Source organism: Octopus bimaculoides, chromosome Z (assembly GCF_046866305.1).
Source record: "Octopus bimaculoides isolate indiv1 chromosome Z, ASM4686630v1, whole genome shotgun sequence".
NCBI classification, from domain to species: Eukaryota; Metazoa; Mollusca; class Cephalopoda; order Octopoda; family Octopodidae; genus Octopus; species Octopus bimaculoides.
The window spans coordinates 2,254,857-2,275,743 of record NC_142944.1 but is presented as its reverse complement, the minus strand read 5'-3'; the positions used below and the strand labels follow the sequence as shown (position 1 = coordinate 2,275,743).

General features: G+C 36.7%; 1 protein-coding gene across 2 annotated transcripts in view; it reads right to left on the bottom strand.

Annotated features, from left to right (window-relative positions):
- LOC106871176 (serine/threonine-protein phosphatase 4 regulatory subunit 4) overlaps positions 1-20,887 on the bottom strand; it is a 225,708-nt gene that overhangs the window by 17,233 nt on the left and 187,588 nt on the right. For both annotated transcript variants that reach the window (XM_089365402.1, XM_089365401.1), the window contains 9 exons: positions 20,544-20,644; positions 15,144-15,212; positions 13,310-13,429; positions 10,691-10,768; positions 9,388-9,462; positions 8,475-8,648; positions 7,251-7,356; positions 3,398-3,687; positions 80-121 (listed from right to left, as the gene is read on the bottom strand). In XM_089365402.1, the coding sequence (XP_089221528.1) occupies positions 80-121; positions 3,398-3,687; positions 7,251-7,356; positions 8,475-8,648; positions 9,388-9,462; positions 10,691-10,768; positions 13,310-13,429; positions 15,144-15,212; positions 20,544-20,644 (1,055 nt within the window). The remainder of the gene's footprint in view (positions 1-79; positions 122-3,397; positions 3,688-7,250; positions 7,357-8,474; positions 8,649-9,387; positions 9,463-10,690; positions 10,769-13,309; positions 13,430-15,143; positions 15,213-20,543; positions 20,645-20,887) is intronic.

Sequence of the window (20,887 nt, the reverse complement as noted above, 5' to 3'; positions counted from 1 at the left end):
GGCTAAACAATTTGATTTAACAATACAAATACTGACTCATTAGCAACCAATCGTTAAGATAATATTGAGGTACACTTACCAAATGAACAGGCACAACAATTTGTTCTAGATCCCAGAGTGCCTAAATTTAATAAAGAATATTTTAAAAAGTCAGTGAAAAAGAAATTGAGACAAAATAACGAGTAGGAGTAGGGAGACAAACCAGGAGCAGGACAAAATAAAGAGCAGAGTAGAAAGATAAACCAAGGTTAATGCATGGGGAAAGAGAATTTTGTGGTTGAAGGAGGGGAGAACAGGATGGTCACTGTAATGTGTAGATGTGTGAATAACAATATTAATGGATAAGAATATCTGATAAGTGAGATGGTTCTGGATAGCAAGAGAGAAAAGTGATATCAGAATGTGGGGTAAGAACTGCAGGGGATGATATGGTGTGGGGTGGGGATGGTAACATGAAGTGGGGATTGATTGGGTTCCTCATTTATATATATACATACACTCACAAAAAGATATGAATTATGTATAGATGTGTGTGTGTGTGTGTGTATATATACATATATATATCTATATCTATATAGATAACATATACCCACGCAGTGCCACAGAAGTCAGTCTTCATTATGATGGGTAGGTTTTCACAAGGAACCCACGTTGCCAGATATCCTGGGCCTTTGTCATTTCCTCTGTGAGGCCTAAGATCCCAAGGTCAGTCTCCATGATTTCATTCCATATCTTCTTCATTCACAAGTTTCAGCCATGCTTAGTGTTTCAACACTTCTTTATACAAGTGTGCATGAGGACATGCATCATGCATGTGTAGCAGTAAGGTCCTCTTTCTTGCACAAAGCATCTGATCACTCTTATGCCCAGTCTTTCTCTCAGCACATTTTTACTATTATCTTTGTGCACATCCAGCAGGGCACGCTAGTTTCGTTTCTTTCCAGACAGCTCCATGTCCTCTGCATTGGAGACCAAAGTCTCACTACCATGTAGCATTACAATTCTAGCACAAGCATCATATAGTCTGTGGGGAAAGACCTGCCTTTGTTGACAGCATGCCAGCAGTGGTAGTAGCTCCCTCAATGTCACCAACCTTTTCTTACTCTGGCTACGGTGCTTTCACAGCAGTCATCTCTCTTGCTAATTACATCTCCTAACTAACAAAATCTCTGCACTACTTCCAGTGAGCCATCTGGACATTTAAGAGACTCAATTTCTGGTGTGCTTGTATGAGCTGTTCCAATATACCTACCACATTTTCAGATAGTCTGCTAGTGATTCCTTTCTTGTGTGTCCAAAGCTTACATTGAGTACCGTTTATACCTACTCTTTTTCTGCATATCAAGCAAGGCCGTTTCACTAAAGGCACCAGGGTCCTGTCTTTTTTTGCTATTTGCTAAAATCTTGTCTTTGTTAGGTTACCCATAAGGTTCCTCATGCTTGGAATTTCTTCTCTAATTCCTCTACAGATTCAGTTATGAGGACTAGACTGGCATATAAGAGTTCCTATGGACATCCAGTCTTAAACTCTTATGGGACTATGATGAATAGGAGGAGGACAAAGAACTGAGCCTTGATATACTCCAACCCTCACACTAGATTCATTGCCAACTCTCACAAGCCATTCATCAATGCTCAATTTTCTTAATGACCACCAGATTACTGTACATGGTACCCAATCAAATGCCTCCTCCAGGTCAACAAAGGCTAGAAATAATGGTTTACTTTTGGTCAAGTATTTCTCCTGAAGTTGCCTCACTAGGAATACTGCCATTCATGGTACCTCTTCCAGACACAAAACCAAACTTAATCTCATCTAGATCTATCCTGTCACAAATTAGCTGTGCAATGATTCTTTTTATAATCTTCATAACCTGATCCAGTTTTTTAAAATTCTTCTATAAGTGCTTGTCTCTATGCTATCACCTTTGCCTTTGTAGCAGTTTACAATGATACTGCTTCACCAGTTGCTGGTTATGACTCTCTCTTATAAGACTTAATTTACTATCTACGTGGTAATCCTGTACCTGTCCTCACCAAATATTTCCAGCATCCCAGCAATTATCCCAGATGGTCCTGCAGCCTTCTTTCTCTTCATGACCTTCACTGCCTCATCTACTATACTGCTGTCAGCTTGAATTTGCTGGTGCCCCTATAAGATCAACATGAGATAGCCCATTTTTATCCCATGTGTTTTCCATACTCAAGCTGTCATAACAGCACTTCCATGCCACTTTCTTGTCTTTCCTATTGATGGCAAGTATGCTTTTATCATTCCAAGCACACTCTTCACCAATTACGTCTCAGTTCTCTCTCTCACACACTTCTTTGCAAACCTGAACACCTCTGATGCTCATTTTGCAGGACATGCACAAATCACTTTCTCTCTGCTTCACCCTTAGTCAAATATATCTGTCGTTTAGGTGATCTTTTAGCTACATGCCTATGCTTCCTATTATTTCCACTTCCTTCCAAGTTTCCAAAACTTGTTTCTTGGTCTTTGTAGCTGTATCAACAGAGTATTGTTCCACCACCACATTACTTCCATTCCGGTTGGGACTTTGCTCCAGACACATGTCTGATCAGTGGCCCTGAGCATGCTACTTTGTAAAAATTCCCAATTTCCATCTACATTACACGTGTCTAAGTCTACATTGTTGCAGTCATATGCATCAGTTAGTACTTCTCTGAATCTCTTTCCAATTGCAGGCCTTTAGTTTCTATATTTTCCTTCTCCATGTTGTCGTTCATCACTGGGTGTCTTCCTGGCCCTAATTCTGAAGTCACTAACCATTAATCTGTGTTGTGCAGAGCATTCTTCACAAGGAAAGATTTTGGCATTTACAATAGATGTTCTGAAAAAGCAAATGTTGTGAGGTCCCTTTAGTCAGTCTCACTGAGCACTCATTAATCACTCCAGTACTGGTTCTTTGATAAAAACACACTCTATAAAGTAGTCGGCGATTGGAAGGGTATCTGGTAGTAGAAATAAACCCAAGTACCCATCTATTAAGAAGCGTGGCCTCCAATAACAAATGACAGATTGTGATGACTTGTTTGACCCATGTTAGCCTAGAAAGTAGATAGAAAATGATCAACCTGACGTTATGGTAGAAACATTTGTATAAAGATGCTGTGCAACAGGGTTGAACCCCAAAACAAGAGGTTGCTAGGCATGCTTTTCAATGACCCAGCCATGCTTGTGCTCAGACAAAGAAGTCCTTGACTTAAAATGGATTGGACATAGCTGGAAAACTTCTGATTAATAAATCTACTCCCTTAGAACTGAATTGGGGTTAAACAGAAACAACAATTTTAAATTTTAGTAAACAATCTGAAAATTTCGTGAAAATTAAAACTAAAGCCATTTTAATGAATTGTACAAGTAGGTCCTTACCTGTTTGGCAAAACTGAGTACATCTGGGTCTTTGTCAGATCTGAGTATTTTGCTGACAACATTACAGAGATCAGATAAGCGGGCATCATCTTCGGGTAAATTTAGTGTTTGTTTCATGCACGGAATGAATCTACAGAGTTTTAAGCGAATATTTGGAACTGGATCACAATATAGACTAAGGGCATTATCAAAGAGCTTCTCTTTGAAAAATGATTTAGAATATATATCTAAACTGATGCTGCAAACATCAAGAAAAAGACTTCGAAAATAGCAGTTACCCACGGACAATTCTGTAAAGAAACAAAATGTTACATTTTAAAAATATGTTCTCAAAATTACCTGTCAAATAATGACTAGTGTAGTAACCGAGGGAGATAAATCGAATTAGTTTTGGCTTATTTCCCTTGTGGGACCGATCAAGAAGACGATATATATATATCGATCAATAGATGTACACATTTATGTGTACATATGTTCCTTTTTAATTTATGATTTTGGTTTCTCAGACTGGGGAAAAAAATTGAAAAACCACTGTTATACATTAAAACCTAACATGTAAGCACATCCGGATCTTTGTGATTTGACGGGCAACACTTGTTTTCTTAACAAAACACTTTCAAACTTGGGACACTGGTAGAATGTGTCATACAAAACAACTTTTTCTCTTAGCCTTCTTAACAAAAAATTGTACATCGCAAGTTATTTCATGTTAAAATTGTCGTATTTCTGTAATTTCAACCAATCACTGACATCTATTCAGCTGAATACAGTCAGTGCTGGCCGGTCATAAAAATGTTATTCCCTGTGACATATTTCATCCGGTTTAATCGTAATTTATACGCATATATTGTTTATATAATAAATTACGCTGTGCATATCTGTGTGTGTATATTTTTCCCATAACCTCACTCATAACCCTAACCCTAAAACCCGAACCCTAACCCTAAACTAGAGTTTGATTTGAAGAAGATTTGGCTGCTATTTCTAGGAAACGAAGCACTTGGTGGAGGTGCATTAATAATTCTGGTAGCTCCAATAACAAGTGCAGGCAATATTCAAGTATTCCCCTTTGTTTACGAACAGTCTAGTTAATCCGAAATGTCAGAACTAACGGGGATTAATACCATATACACTGTCACAGCACTAACTGTATTCAACTGAATAGACGTCAGTGATTAGTTGAAATTATCGAAATAAGACAATTTTTAACGTGAAATAACTTCGAATACAAAATGTATTATCTGTTCTATACCACAAAATATACAAGTATACGAAGTTTGAAAGTGTTTCGGTATCAAAAACACTACATAAAAAAATGTTGCCCGTCAAATCACAAAGGTCCGCACATCCATTCATTGATCCAAATCTTCATGTTTCTTGATTAATCCCACAAGGAAAATAAATCAGAACTAATTCGATTTATCTCCCTTCATTACTCGTCTAAACGATATTTAAATAGTATTGTTTTTAACAACATAACATTTATTGCAAATACACAAGTGTCTGATTTGCTTTAATTACTTTAATAGCTATTTTTTTTTTATATTTAAAAAGTTGGTTTTAATTTTATGAATGTCAGAAAAAATGTTTTGCAGTATCTGTTCTGGCTCTTTAAATTCTGAGTTAAAATCCTGCTTTCTTCTTTCCAGAGATGAGAAGATAAAATACCAATCTAAGGACTGGAGTTGATAGTATTAACTAACGCTGTCTCCTAAAAGTCATTGGCTCTCTGCCTCAATAAATAAGCATTATTTTCTATAAATATCATGAAATAAGGTAAAACTATAATTATTGTATGCAGGCAATATCGCCTGATGCTCGTCAAAAGCATACAGTAAATATGTTTTTACTACACAATATTCCTATCATATGATGGCTAACTCAGTAGCTAGTGTGTGTGTGTGTGTGTGTGTATATGTGTGTGTGTAGAGAGAGAGAGAGAGAGAGAGAAATAGTTGGCACAAAATCTACACAGATAAGAACAGAAGCTCCAGTTTTGAAACAGCTGAAGCAAACACAAGAAGTCATGCTAAGTTGATCAAATTATGTCATATAAATCCAGTCAACAATCAAAATTCCTGTCCATCCAGCTGTGAGATGCCAAAACTTATAGCTATAAACAGTACATTGATATAAGCTGACGTGTTGTCCCATTCGCTTACACTAATAGATACACTTTCTTTTTCTGTGATATTCTAGAAATGCTTCTGCCATGACCAATAATCCAATTTAACCCTTTCGTCACCAACCTGGCTAAAACCGGTTCTGGCTCTGAGTACAAATGTGTTGTTTTCAAAAGTTCTGAATTAAAATCTTCCACCAAACCTTAGTCACAATTTATGCTCTTAACACTAGCTTAATGATAACTAAGTTATTTTACTAAATTCTTTGATATATTTAAAATTAATCGAAAGAAACACAGAGCATCTCAAAATAAATAAGGTAATGAAAGGGTTAAAGGAATTATTTCTAACATGGACACAAAACTCAAATTATTTATAGGTATGGGTATAATTAATGAGATTGATCTCAGTACATGACTGTACTCTAACAAGTCTGTTCTTAATCTGCCACCTTTAATAATAATTCTAATTTTGGAACAAGGTCAGCTATTTTGAGAGGAGGGGTAAGTTGCTTGCATCAATCTCAGTGTTCAGCTGGTACTTGTTTCATCGACACCAATAATTACTTAGCCACTCCACAAATTAGCTTACCCATTCACTAATTAGTTTATCAGATCCCTAATTAGCCTGCTAGATCACTAATTAGCCTATTACTCTAATTATGATTTCTTACATAAAGTTAAGAATATCTTTTCAGGTCTCTCTCTGCTTTCCATCTTCTTGAAAAGATTGATAAAGTAAGGTGCCAAAACAATCTTGAATAAACAAACCTGTGATCAAAGCACCCCACTTTTGTTATCAGGTACAGTGTACCTTGGACTACATTATTTTATAGGATTTTCTCCTCAAATTCATCACCAACGGACTTAGTTTTATTATCATGAGCCACAATTACATTACTGTTTACGTTTGATTTCATCATTGCTAACTTGAATATTGTCACTGTTGGAGTGAATTTCTTTTTATAAACAGAACATTGACATCAATGATTACTTGTCACAGAATAGAAAAAAAAGAATTTAAACATTAAAATGTTTTATGAAGTATAACATGTTTTGTATAATAAAAATTGTCACACTTTACATTACTAACTATAAATATACATACATTTAGAACATTAGAGGGACATAAAACTATATATGTTTACAATATGAAAAAGACAAAAATAAACATCAATTTAACCTTTTATTCATTATTCCTATCTCATAAATCTCCTTACATATTCCTAAAGAAATCCAGCAAAATCACCTTTGGTAATCAAAGTCAATATATTTACATAAAAATATTGACACTAAGACTATTTATGAAGATAATAAAGTGTAACTTAAATGACAATTAGCTGTTGTTTCTAGTATGTCAAGTGACTATAATAACTCTTTTCTCACAAATAAGCTTCATTCAAGTAATAAAATCTCATTTAAGTCATTACAACTGCCCCCTTGCCACCTCATCCCAACAAGGTGTCAATATATAAGTAAGACATCACAAGGACTCTGGATCAAATCTAAATACTTCAAAGAGTTATGTCCTGAGTTCAAATTCTACCAGTGTCCAATAAACCTTTCAACTCTCAGGGTGAATCATAGTTTTTATTGAGGTCAGTTTTGTCTTCTTGAACATAATGCCATAAAATACAGTGTTGTGTCTTAATTACAAATTATCATCATTAATATTAACAACAACAACAACAAAAACAGTAATTGCTAACTTGTGATAATATTTTAACTTACCCTCTGTTAACTTGTTAATAAGTTGTTCTCTATATTCAGCCTTTTTTAGAGTACGCAGGAGTGTCAAAAATGTGCGTGCCACTGCTAATTTTACAGGTAATGCCCTCTATAAAAAAAAAATTAAAATTAAGAGACAATTATTTCAATTAAAACAAATTATTATTTTTTTAATGTTTTTTGATGAAATGATTATCATCATCATCATCATCTAATGTCTGCTTTCCATGTTGGTTGATTTCTCTAGTCATGCTTTACATTGTATAGAGAAAGGGAGAGAAAGTGTGTGTGTGTGTGAAAGAGAGAGAGAGAACACAAGAGGTGCAGGATGAGTGTCCTTTAACTTTCTGAGAAACAGATTTTTTAACTGAATTTAGCAGAGATAGGTTTTTGAAAGAGCACATAGCAATTATGCTGATAAAATTTGAAAAATAATCACAAATATTTACTGCAAGCATAGAAGTGAGAAATTTGCTTTATTTAATTTTAATTGACTACCCACTCATCTCAAAACTACTGGTCTGCTATTTACATTAAAAACATTATTATTATTTTTCGTATGTGTATTTTGTGTGCAAGATTCTTGATGTGGATATGTGTGTTGAAAGAAATACAATTAAACCTTGGGAGAGGCATTATGTCGGTAACAAACACACACACTGGTTCAGTCCTTTATTAATTTATTTTTTAAATTTATATAAATTATATAAATTAATAAAGGACTGAACCAGTCCGTGTGTTTATTACCGGCATAATGCCTCTCCCAAGGTTTAATTGTATTATTATTATTATTATTATTATTGTTATAATCCTTTTGACTCAGGTTTTGTTGGAACTCTTGGAGTCTTGCATACATAGCAAGCTTACCACCTGCATCCTACGGTATCAGGCTATCCATTCTTTTCAATTCTCTAATACTTTCCTGATTATTCTGGCTGTGTCAAGAAGGCAAACCTTTTGTAACAGTTCGACTGGACGCTTTATTCCAATTTCCTCGATATTCCTCTTGATGCCTTCTGATACTGATCCCAAGGACCCAACAATAATTGGCACCATCTTCACCTTCTTCATTTTCCATAGCCAGGCTATTTCATAATTAAAAGGATTCTATATGTCTATTTTTTTAATCTTCCTTCTTGACTATTTGTGGGTCATAGGAGCATTGATTAAAATAAAATTCCTGAAGTAAAAATTACTAAACAGAGCCAATTTTATACAAATACGTACAGCTTTTTTCAGTTTAGTGTAGATCACCGGCATAATTTTTACATAAATAGTTTCTGAATTAAACCACTTTGGAAGACTAGACAGAGTAAGTACAAACTCTTCTTGTAGTCGCCAAGAATAAGAGGAGAATATCACAGATTCTGCTGCCATGATGGCTGGAATGATTTCTGCTACCTAGAAAGAAAATCAAAAAGTATGTATTTCACTTCGTGTAAATATAATTGTTTTAAAATTTATATATATATATATATATATATATATTTCTAATTCTATATGAAAATTAAGCTATACATAGAATGCAAAACTTTACTGCATAAAACTAATCCTAATTCTCATACACTTGCTGAAGCTGACTTAGCTTTTAATCCTTTCAGGGTCAATAAAATAAGTGTCGGCCAAGCACTGGGGCTGATGCAATCAACAACCCCTGGGTACGGGCATTAAAGAAAAAAAAAAAAAAACATCCCTGTGCCAAGTCATGTTGAACCAGTGTGGCAGAATAAGCTCATCAAACCAGTAAGATCTCAAGCTCCAATTCACAGCCTTCACATCAGGACCATGGTTGGTAGAGAGAACATGTTGAAGCCTTCATCCTGCAGTGGACTGAACAGAGGCAATCCAATCCAAAGGTAATATAAAATATTATTGTGTTCAAATCCTGCTGAGGTTAACTTTGATTTTCATCTGTTTGTGGTAGTTAATGCACCAAATTAAAAAGTAGGGCAAATTAAATCAACTAAACTCCTTTAAATCCATGGCCTTACATCTAACACTAAAAACAATTATTATTTGAAATAAAGTACCAGTTAGGTACTAGGGTTGACTAACCCTCTTACCCCTAAATTTCTGATCATGTTACAACGAACTGTTCTTATTTTGAATATATATTGTAACAAAAAAAAAAAAAACTTACTTGATTTTCTGAATGTTTATGTTTACCTAGAACTTCAAAAATTTCTGCAAGATGAGATGTAACTCCACTGAGGACCTAAAATAAGAAGAAAATTTAAGTCAATATAACTCTTTTATCACATAATCACAGAATTATAAGGAAAAGATGAAGGGGGAAAAATTGGATCATTCATCTTTTGAATATTAAGAAATAATAATAGTTTGTAATTTAAGAAGAAGGACAGGGATTAGCTTTAATATTGATGACATATTGTGCAATACATTTGTGTATGTTAATAAATGCACAGATATACTTGTATGTATGTGAGTGGATGCACAGATGTTCTTGTTTATAGGTGAGTGCATCTGTATCAGAGTGAATGCACAAATGAGTGTAAGGGCAAATGTGGAAGTGTGGAATACATTTTTGTTTTCCATTTGGTTTGGTTCGGAAGAATGGTCTGCAACTATGACCATGGCCATTGCAAACCCTCCAAGACTGAGAGAATTATTGTGGTTAATGTTAGTCTTCAACAACTGCAAGAGAATCCCAGAGGGATTACATGCTGGGGTGGAAGGACTGGATGAAGTGGTTAGTATGGGGGCTTAGGATGATGAGGAACTGAGTATGTCTGAGTGGAGGCAGACCAGTTAGTTCTGAGGAGCAGAAACCACACTGTAGTAGCAGGAAGGGGAGGGAGGGAGGGAGAGAGGGGGAGGGAGAGGGGGAGGGAGAGAGAGAGAGAGAGAGAGAGAGAGAGAGAGATAGAGAGAGAGAGAGAGAAGACATAGCATATCTGTGGACTCAAGATTGGAGAATGTTAGCAAGTGGCTTCATGGAAGGATGACAACTTCATCTTCCATGCTGGCATGGATTGGACAGTTTGAGAGGATGAGTCAGAGAACTGCATTGAGCTTCTATGAATTCTATAAAAACTCCATAAGAAAGTGTGTGTAAATATTTTATATATATATATATATATATACACCTTCTCCTCAACTTATGACCGAGTTCCATTCTGACTGACAGGTCGTAAGTCGATCTGGTCATATGTCGGATTTATATTTTTCAAAACACTATTTTCATTCAAACACAACTGATGCTTGAAAGTGACTGAGTGAGCGACAGTGGCTGACAGTGGATGCCTGGGTCTAAGGGAAGCCTGCTTTCCCAGATGCTGCCATCGTTAGCATGTGCGCAGCTGCCCAATGTCTGAAAATCAAATGTTTTTATGTATTTATCTATTTTTTATTTCCTTATTTTTTTTGTGGTTGTAAGTTGAGAAGGTGTGTATGTATGTATATGTATATATATATTACTGTACCTCTAGATTATTGTCTCTTAGAAGATCTGCAAGGTTTTTCAGTACAATCCCTGACTGAAAATCTAAAAGTTTGACCACCTGAAAATAAACAGAAAGAACGTAAATAATTTATCACAATTATCATCATGATTAAGATACATCATCATCATCATCGTTTTAAAGTCTATTTTTCCATGCTGGCATGGGTCAGATGAGATTCACTGAATGGGACTTTTAAGGCTTGTTGCCAAAACAAGGTAATATTTCCCCTAGTCCTTTGAACATAAAACCAGTACCATGGCAAGATATGATTTCATGGAAGACTGCAAATAAACAACAGATATTTTGAGTTGTTTTTTTGTATAATGGTAGTGTTTGTTTACAACTAAACTCCATGTCAAGAAAAATAAAACAAAACATGAGCACACACACATACTAACATACATATTTACATACATACACAAAACATGGCGGACTTCCTTCATTTTAGTCAACTAAATCTGCCCACAGGGCTTTTAGGTCAACCCATGACTGTCACAGAGGACACTTGCTCAAGGTACCACTGAAACCCAAAGCTATGTATCTGCAAGATTCTTAACCAAATAGCCATAACCGTGCCTTAGCAAAAAGACATTAAGATTTGCTATCAGCAGCCACAGCTTTATTGAAATGCAGGATATAATACAGTTGAATATTGTAGACTGAAGCCAAGTAGCATCTTGATGGAGGTTGTAACAGAACTGATAACATTGTATTCAGTCATCATTGTTATTTGGAGGAGGAAATGCAGTCGATTTGTTCAAAATAATATTTTCCTCTCCTTCACAACTTTGGCCTTATAGCTGAAGGAAATTACTGGATCAATTCTTGCTAAAGCCAACATAACCTTTCATCCTTCTGGAGGTTGATAAAATTGAGTACCAGTCAAATATTGGGGTTGATTTAATCACCCCCCCCCCCGCTTCTTCCAACCAAATTTCTTGCTTTGTAATCTAGTCTTAGTCTTTTGTTTCAGTCATTAGACTGTAGCTACGCTAGGGACACTTCAAGGAGTTTAGACAATCAGATAAGCCCCAGTATTTGATTTATGTGTGTGCGTTTGTTCTATCAGTGTCTCTTTGATGAACTGTAAAGTTACAGAAATGTAAACAATTACCAGTTGTCAAGCAATGAAAAACAAATATGTTACACACTTTCTTTTTATGAACAGTTATATAAAAAAAAAAAAAAAACAACAGCAAACAACCCCGCCCTAGTCAAACAATGATTGAAGGATCAGTCAATACTTTTTGGTAGAGTATCATTTATTTTATTCTTTTAGTATTTAATATATGTAATCAGTTATTGTTTAGTCCAAGGATAATTTCGATCGAATAGGCCTTGTGAGCAAAAGACTTCCAATTATGACCACCTTGACTTTCTTTTTACACAGTAGGATGTGATTTGAAGGAATTTGAATGTTATTTCTAGCATAGTTAACTCGTAAACAACAGACGAGACTGTTATTAATCATAACTTTAACTACCATCATCAGTTCTCTCCCTTACCACGTGGCATTAACTTCCATCCTGTGAAACACCAAATTCTCCAAGTCATTCACATTGACATCTCACACTCTTACCACAAGCCATTTCTACAAATATTCATTATTCATTCTCTTTTACCTACAAACAGAGCTACCTTATTTTTGCTTTCTGACTGTTAAACAACTTGGAGCCTGGAAGTTGTGTGTGTTGCTCAGGGGCAAAAGCACAATAGCTATAGTAGTAGAAAGGTTGGTAGCAAGCGTTGGTTCGGGCTTGACTCCTTTCCAGTTTAGAGGACACACACACAAAAAAAAAAAAAAAAAAAAAAAAAAAAAAAAGGATGAGATATGGTAGGAAAATTATTTCAGTGTTACTAAAAATACAAAAGCAATTGCTAGAGTTTACTCAACCTTTTAGCAATCAGATTTCTTGGTCAAATGTAATTCTTATTTATTCAAATTGGTTTTAATTAAGCACACATTATCTTGTAGTTTCAATGGTATGTTTGTGTATTTTTAGAATGACATTATAGGGTAAGTGTGAGAAGCAGGATCTGGTCAGTTTTAACATAAAACAAATTGAATATTTGGGCCGGATAGAGCCAGATTAAATGCTAAAGCATTAAATGTTTTTAATAGCTAATATCAGAATGGAGAAACAAGAAGTTGAAGCATACATTCTTTCCCCACAAATCAAAACCATTAGCAACATAAATGAAGTGAAGCAGTTCCAAATGAGAATTGAAAACAGGTGGTAAACGAGGCTCACAAAGGATTTCAAGTTCCATCATGGTACCAACTGTTGCCAGGTAACAAACGAATTTTTATTTTGGTCATACTGTATTAAATGAAATGTATTTCACCCCAGAATTCATATTAGAGAAAAAAAAAAAAAATATATATATCTTTTGTTTTTTACTTGTTTCAGTCATTGCACTGTGGCCATGCTGGGGCACCACCTTGAAAGGTTTTAGTTGAACACATCAATCCCAGTATATCTTTTATCTTTTACTTGTTTCAGTCATTAAACTGGTCATGCTAGGGCAATACCTTATATACTGCTATGCAATATATGAAACATATTCATAAAAAAAAAAAAAAAAGCAACAACATACCTCATGAAAACCATGTGCTATATTTTTTCGGACTGCAGGTAAAGAATCCTTACACATCATTGAAAATGTTTCTAATAGTTCCGATTCAAAATCTTTGGCCCCAACAAACAAAGAAATAGCCTGAAAAATTATATGAAAAATGGGTTATTAAATAAAAAAAACTAAAAAATGAGAAGAAATGGTGAGGTCAGATCTGAAGACACTGGAGAGGAGTTCAGATTCTAAGGAGATTTTAAGTAGTTACTCAGTCTGTTGAATACAGAACAGTCAAATTTCCTTCAACAAATTGTTTACTGTCTTTATGAAAGGAGATCTTATTAACACTGAGGAAGCTTCTATGTATCCATCTGGGACGGCCATAATGAAAGTTTTGATCAACTATACCTCAGGAGGCTGGATTTGCAGGTTAAACTCGTCTCTTCAGATTTACCTTTATTTCACAGGTCTTGTAGGAATGGTTCTTGGCACACAATATTTTCTCACAATAATATGGGATCATAATTTTGCCAAGAGTCCAGCTTATTCTATGATGAATACTTATTTATTGATATCCCCCCACCCATCCACCTCTACATGTACTGGGTTGAAAAGCATTGACAAGTCCAGAGAGATTTGAACCCAGAAATGTTGAAAAAGTATTATGACTGGTGCTTTACCGTTTGTGCCATTCTGCTGTGGTGACTATCTTCATAACAGTAATAATATTTTCAATACAGATACAAAGTTTGGATTTGAAATTTAGGTAGGGGGAGGGATTAGCTGATTAACCCTTTAGCATTTGAACTGACCATATCTGGCCAAAATATTCTCCCTGATTTATGTTCAAACTGGCAAGACCCACCCAGCCTCTCACACCTACCTTACAATGTCCTAAATATAAACAATCACATCACTGAGATCTCAAAGCTATGAGATAATTCATGATTAAATCTAAAATTATGTGAATAAATAAGCATTTGATAGAGTAATCTGAATGCTGAAGGGTTAAATTACCCACACTATTAACCCTTTGAGCCTGTAACACTGGTTTACTGTAGATGGCTTATTTTTCTCTATACTGTAGCACCGCTCTACTGGTGGAGTGCATCAGGAAGCCAGGTGTATGGTCAAATAAGGTTCAGGAGGTCAGGGCTCAAAGGGTTAAATTGCTGCATTATGAACCCCAGAAAGATGAAAGAGAAAGTTGATGATCTTGGAAGGATTTGAACACAAAACAAATTTCCTTAAAAAATATTGCTAGGCTTTTTGTCTGGCACTAACAATCCACAGTAATGTATTCTGATTTAGGCAGAAGGGCCAGGGAGAGATTTAGATGATACCAATGACCTCAGTACATGACTGGTACTTTATTTTATCAACCCCTAAAAAAGAATGAAAAGAAAAGTTGGCTTCAGTGTGATTTGAACTTGCTCCTCAGAATGCTAATTCTCTGAAATTTCCATCAATCAATCACACATTCTTCCACCCAATGTCAACTGTCAGATGCAGGGTCTATGAGCTGGCACATTAGTCAAGAGCACTGGAATCTCCAAAAAGGCCTCCTCTGTGAATTTCTGATGAGAGGAGAAACTGCCACCCCTTATTCAGAGGGGGTACTCAAAAGCAACCTTGTTCCACCTCACAAAATTTCTCTGAGAGGCCCAGTCAGATGTACAGAGATAACATGAACCACATTAATATAACTGATTATGGAAAGTGTGTGTGTGTGTGTGTGGGGGGGTTGAAGGGCCAGGTGGGAGAGAGTCAAGAAACACAAGCAATGCCCCCCCCCTCCCACCCACCACTGACCAAACAATAACAACAAACTAAAAAATATTTTTCAAGAGATACATACTGGAAAGTTGTAGGCAGCATTTATCCTGCAGTTATGAAATGGATGTTCAATAGCCAATTGATTTTTAAACTGAAAATAAAATAAAAGATGAAACACATAAATCACATAAATGGCTTCATTAAATAGTTTAAAAAAAAATTATTTTACAACATTTTCTTTAACATTTATTTAAAAAATGTTTAACACATTTGTTGCTATATTTCTGTTGAGATATGCAGCTTTTGTTTCAATTATTTCATTGTGTTGGTATTTAACCTGAAATTAAAACAGTGAATTTGTATGGCAGAAGTAGGGCCTGTCTCAGGCTTTAGACTCGAGGTCAGAAGGATGCCAAGAAGCAGACCAATCTGGAAAAGAAGGATTTTGGAAGCTTAAGAACCCTTCACATAGTCAGAGATTTAGGGACATTCTCATTGAGAAATTTGATGATAGGGAGGAGGAGCTACAGTCCTGTGACATAGAAGGCAGCTGGGAATTCCTGCGAGACAGCTTGCTGAGTGCCACAGACCAAATCTGTAGCTGGTGCAAAGTCCCTTCCAGATCTAGGGTAACATGGTGGTAGAATACTGTAGACAGGGCCATTAGAGCAACAAAACAGGCCTGGAAGAGTGGGGATAGCAGGGGACTGTATCAGATAGCCAAAAGGGAAGTTAGGAAACAGGTATATATATAGCCAAGGGAGTAGCAGAAAAGAAGAAGTTTGCCAATGTTCAGCAACTTGAGGACTAAAGAACTGAAGTATTTCGGATTGCAAGACAGTGTGTGAGAGAAAACCATGATGTCATAGGAGAGAAATGTGTCTGCATGGATGATGGTGCCCTTGCGTTTAATGATTCTGCAAAGAAAGAGGCTTGGAGAAGCCATTATGAAAGACTGCTGAATGTGGAGAATGAATAGGAGGAAGAGAGTCTGCCAAAGGTTGACCTAATTCAGGGACCAGTTACCCAAATCAACAATACCCTGGTAGATAAAGCAATTAAGGATGTGAAGACAAGGAAAGCTTCTGGCCCATCAGGAATCACTGCTGAAATGCTTAAAATATCTAGTGGTGTAGATTATGGTGTAGTCACCTGTATTGTAAATCAGGTAGTTCATGAAGGAGTCATACCCAATGACTGGTGTAGCAGCACCATAGTCAACTGCTACAAAGGTAAAGGTGATGCCTTAGACAGAAATAACTACAGGGGTATCAAACTGCTGGATCAGGTGATGAAGGTCACAGAGAGGGTCATAGCCCAACTAATTAGGGAGATAATTAGCCTAGATGAGATGCAGTTTGGTTTTGCGCAAAGCAGAAGCACCACTGATGCTATATTTCTGGTAAGGCAACCACAGGAGAAATTCCTAACCAAAGGTAAACCTTTGTACTTGGCTTTTGTTGACTTGGAGAAAGCCTTTGACAGGATCCCCTGACCCCTTATCTGGTGGTCATGCAGAAACTGGGGATAGACAAGTGGTTGGTAAGAGCTGTACAAGTCCTGTACAGGGATGCTGTCAGTAAGGTGAGGGTTGGCAACGAGCATAGTGAAGAATTCCAAGTAGAAGTAGGGGTCCACCAAGGTTCAGTCCTCAGCACCCTCTTATTCATTATAGTCCTCCAGGCAATAACAGAGGACTTCAAGACAGGATGCCCCTGGGTGCTTCTCTATGTTGATGACCTTGCTCTAATTGCCGAGTCACTGCCAGAATTAGAGACAAAGTTTAGAGTGTGGAAGAAAGGTCTAGAATTGAATGGCCTTAGAGTCAATCTAGCAAAAACCAAAGTCCTAGTAAGTAGGACGGCAGACAAATCACAACCCCCTTCAGGTAGATGGCCCTGCTCGCTGTGTAGAAAAGGTGTAGGTAGAAAATCCATACTTTGTATCTGGTGTAAGCTGTGGACACATAAGAGGTGCAGCAATATCAAAGGAAGGCTAACCAGGAAGATAGCTTTTGTGTGTGGCAGATGCACAGGGGCAATAAACACTGAAAATGCACAGAATCCATCTCATGAGTAATTGATAGCTTCTGCTAGCTAGGTGACCAAGTCAGTAGCGGGGGTGGGTGTACTGAAAGTGTAGCTGCTAGAATAAGAATAACCTGGGCAAAGTTCAGAAAGCTCTTACCTCTGCTGGCAACAAAAGGCCTCTCACTCAGAGTGAAAGGTGGACTGTATGATGCATGTGTGCAAACTGCCATGTTACACAGCAGTGAAACATGGGCCATGACTGCTGAGGACATGCGAAGGCTTGAAAGAAATGAAGCTAGTATGCTTTGTTGGATGTGTACATGACAGAGTGTAAGCGCCCTGAGAGAAAAGTTGGCTATAAGAAGCATGAGATGTGGTGTGCAAGAGAGACGACTGCACTGATATGATCATATGATGCTTATGGATGAGGAGAGCTGTGTGAAGAAGTGTCACGCCCTAACAGTGGAAGGAACCTGTGGAAGAGGCAGATGCAGGAAAACATGGGATGAGATGGTGAAGCACAACCTTCAAATGTTAGGCCTTACCGAGACAATGACAAGAGACTGAGACCTTTGGAAATATGCTGTGGATAATAGCAGTGTCGCATAACCAGGCCATTTAAAAGTACCCTTGAATTGCCAGGCAACATGCTGTGTTTGAGAAGACCTGTTGAGTCAAGTGAAATCTTAGTTATGGCCAATACCAGTGCAACCCAACTGGCTTCTGTGCTGGTGGCACATAATAAGCACCATTCAAGTATGGGTTGTTGCCAGTGCTGCTTGACTGGCTCCCATGCTGGTGGCATGTATTAAGAACCATTGAAGCATGGGTCGACACCATTGCCGCCTGATTTGCTCCCTGTGCCAGTGACATGTAAAAAGCACCATCCAAATATGGTCAATGCCAGTGCCCACCAACTGGCACCCATGCTGGTGGCACATAAAAAGAACCCACTACACTCTTGGAGTGGTTGGCATTAGGAAGGGCATCCAGCTGTAGAAACCTTGCCAGATCAGATTAGAGCGTGGTGCAGCCTACTGGCTTGCCAGTCCTTAGTCAAACAGTCCAACCCATGCCAGTAGAGAAAGCAGACGTTAAACAACAATGATGATGATGTTTCTCTGCTAAACCTAGCAACTTATGTCAGATGAAAATATGGACTTTAAATTTTTTTTCCAAGGAAATTACAGTGTTTTATCTCTTGTACACTTCATAAACAAATTAAATAATGTAGTAAGCTCTCTGTTAACCTGACCCTTTGTCCACCAGTGGATTAAGTGAAGCAAGAGGGTACCTTGTTACTTTCATTCTGATAATATTTGTTCTAGTAATTATACAAGATGAAATTTCATTATAGTTCTGAGAGGAACGATGAGTAGGAACATAAGAGCTTCGTACATTCCATGAACACAAACACTTGTTATGATGCCAATATCATCCAATGCTTCTCGATTTAAATGAGTTGGTGAAGGTATACAGTCCCTAGTGGTTAGGGTTTTGCAGCTCATGCTCATAATGTTATGGGTTCAATTATTGGATTAGGTAACAAGTGGAGTCTTGAGCAAAGCACACACATTGTTCCCATCTACTCAGCTGTAAATGAATACTGGCCTGACACTAGAACAGCAACCCCCACTCCCTCCCTTCTAGTCCTCACATCCTGGATGTGCTACTGGATCAAGGATGGGACAGTGGAAATGATATCTGTGTCTGATTCCAACTACATAGGAGTGACCTAAAAACAAATTAATGAAAACATGGTACAAAACAAGTTACCAAGTCATACAAGTTCATTTGACATGAATTGGTTGGATTTGTAGTACAGCAAATAAACTACTTAACCCAGTTCTACATTATCTCATCTGTGAGACTCAATATCCCAAGATTTAATCTCATCACTTCCTGTTCCACACTTATTTTCTTCCCCATTGTCAACAGCTTAGTTTTACATCCAACACTCATTATTATACATTCATACCCTCACAAAGTCCCTCCTACACACAGCTGTTGTTGAATATTTTATGAAAGGCTTTGTTGTTAAATAAGTGGGGAAGGCTACTGTGTTTTTTTAAATACTCTTCTCTACTCAAAGTCTTTAATTATTAACATCAAAATACCATTCCTGGGATTAGTTTACCTTACAAAGCATAACCAATGCTTTTTTATGGAGTGAAAAGTTTATTTTCATGGACCTTGAAAGGATGAAAAGTACATTTAACCTTGGTGGTAAATGAACTCACAGTGTAGAGATTTGGAACAGATACAACAGCATATTCCACCAGACATGCTAACAGCAATGAGAATTTGCCATCTCTGTGAAATACATCCATATGACAAAACACAAGATATTTGATTTTGTACTGATTCCTATCAAGAAACCATAATGGATTAACTGTCATATTCAATGAAATGTCACACTGTGACAGGTTTGGATGTCACACTGGACTCAGACACTGCGCCAGGCTTGGATCCCACACTAGACTCTGACATCATGTTAGACTAATTTACAATTTTTTGTTCTTACATTCCATGTTCAAATTCCACCTACCCAAAGCCTTATTTTCATAATTCTGACAGTCAATAAATGACTCTAAACCAATAAGTTTGCTTTATGGCTCATTAATATAGACATAGACATTCATATCCCTTTCTATCAAACTAATTTCAAGGGAAAGATAGAGCAAACACTGTTGATATGCAATGAAGAACTGATGTAAATTTAAAACAAAACTTTAACATTGGCTTAGACACAATTTCTTCTCTCTGCTGCCTATTGTTATTACAAAAGATTCTGCATCTGTGAACCAATTAACTTCTTATCATTCGGCACACCCACCTTTCTTTCTCATATTACACCTTTTATTCTCATGACTCACCCTGTCCCACCCATATTAAACTAAACACTTTGTAATAATTATTCCTTTCCATAACTGCAGCCCTCAATAGTTCCTTCTCCACTCGTTTTCAGACACTGACCCACAAAAATACAAACCAAACTGAGAAGGAAGGACATGACTACTGTCCCCACCCCCTTTCTCTAAAAAAACAACAAAAAAAGCAAAAAAAAAAAAAACCAACCCAAAAACCATCCCACTATATGCAAACTATTCATTTTTTACTTGTCTCAGTCATTAGACTGTGGTCATGCTGGGGCACTGCCTTGAAGGATTTTAATTCAATGAATTGATCCCAGTACTTCTTTTAAAACCGTGCAGCCTATTCTATTGGACACTTTTGCTGAACCACTAAGTTATGGGGGACATAAACATATCATCATAAGTTATCAAGCAGTGGGAGGGGACACACGCTCGCATACACACACAAAGAGTCTTCTTTCAGTTTCTGCCTACCAAATATACTGACAAGGCTTTGGTTGGCCCAAGGTTTTTGTAGTAGACACTTGCCCAAGGTGCCATAAAATTTAAAATAAAAAATTAAATGCTATAACTTACCCCATATTCAGAAGAATTACTATTTTTATCTGAATAACCAACTTCACACAGTTTTTTGTAACAATCCAAAAACCAATCTTTTTGTTTTTCGTTTAAATTTGCTAAAATATAAATAAAAGGAAACACAAGTTAATATTCATTTCATCACCATATTCATAATTACGATCAAAGTCATTGTCATCACTGTAAATTAGTTTAATTAATAATATAAAATAAACCAGATCAAATATTCATAATAATAACATGTGGTTTTGCATAAATAACGAGTTTTAAATCATCATCATCATCGTTTAACGTCCGCTTTCCATGCTAGCATGGGTTGGACGATTTGACTGAGGACTGAT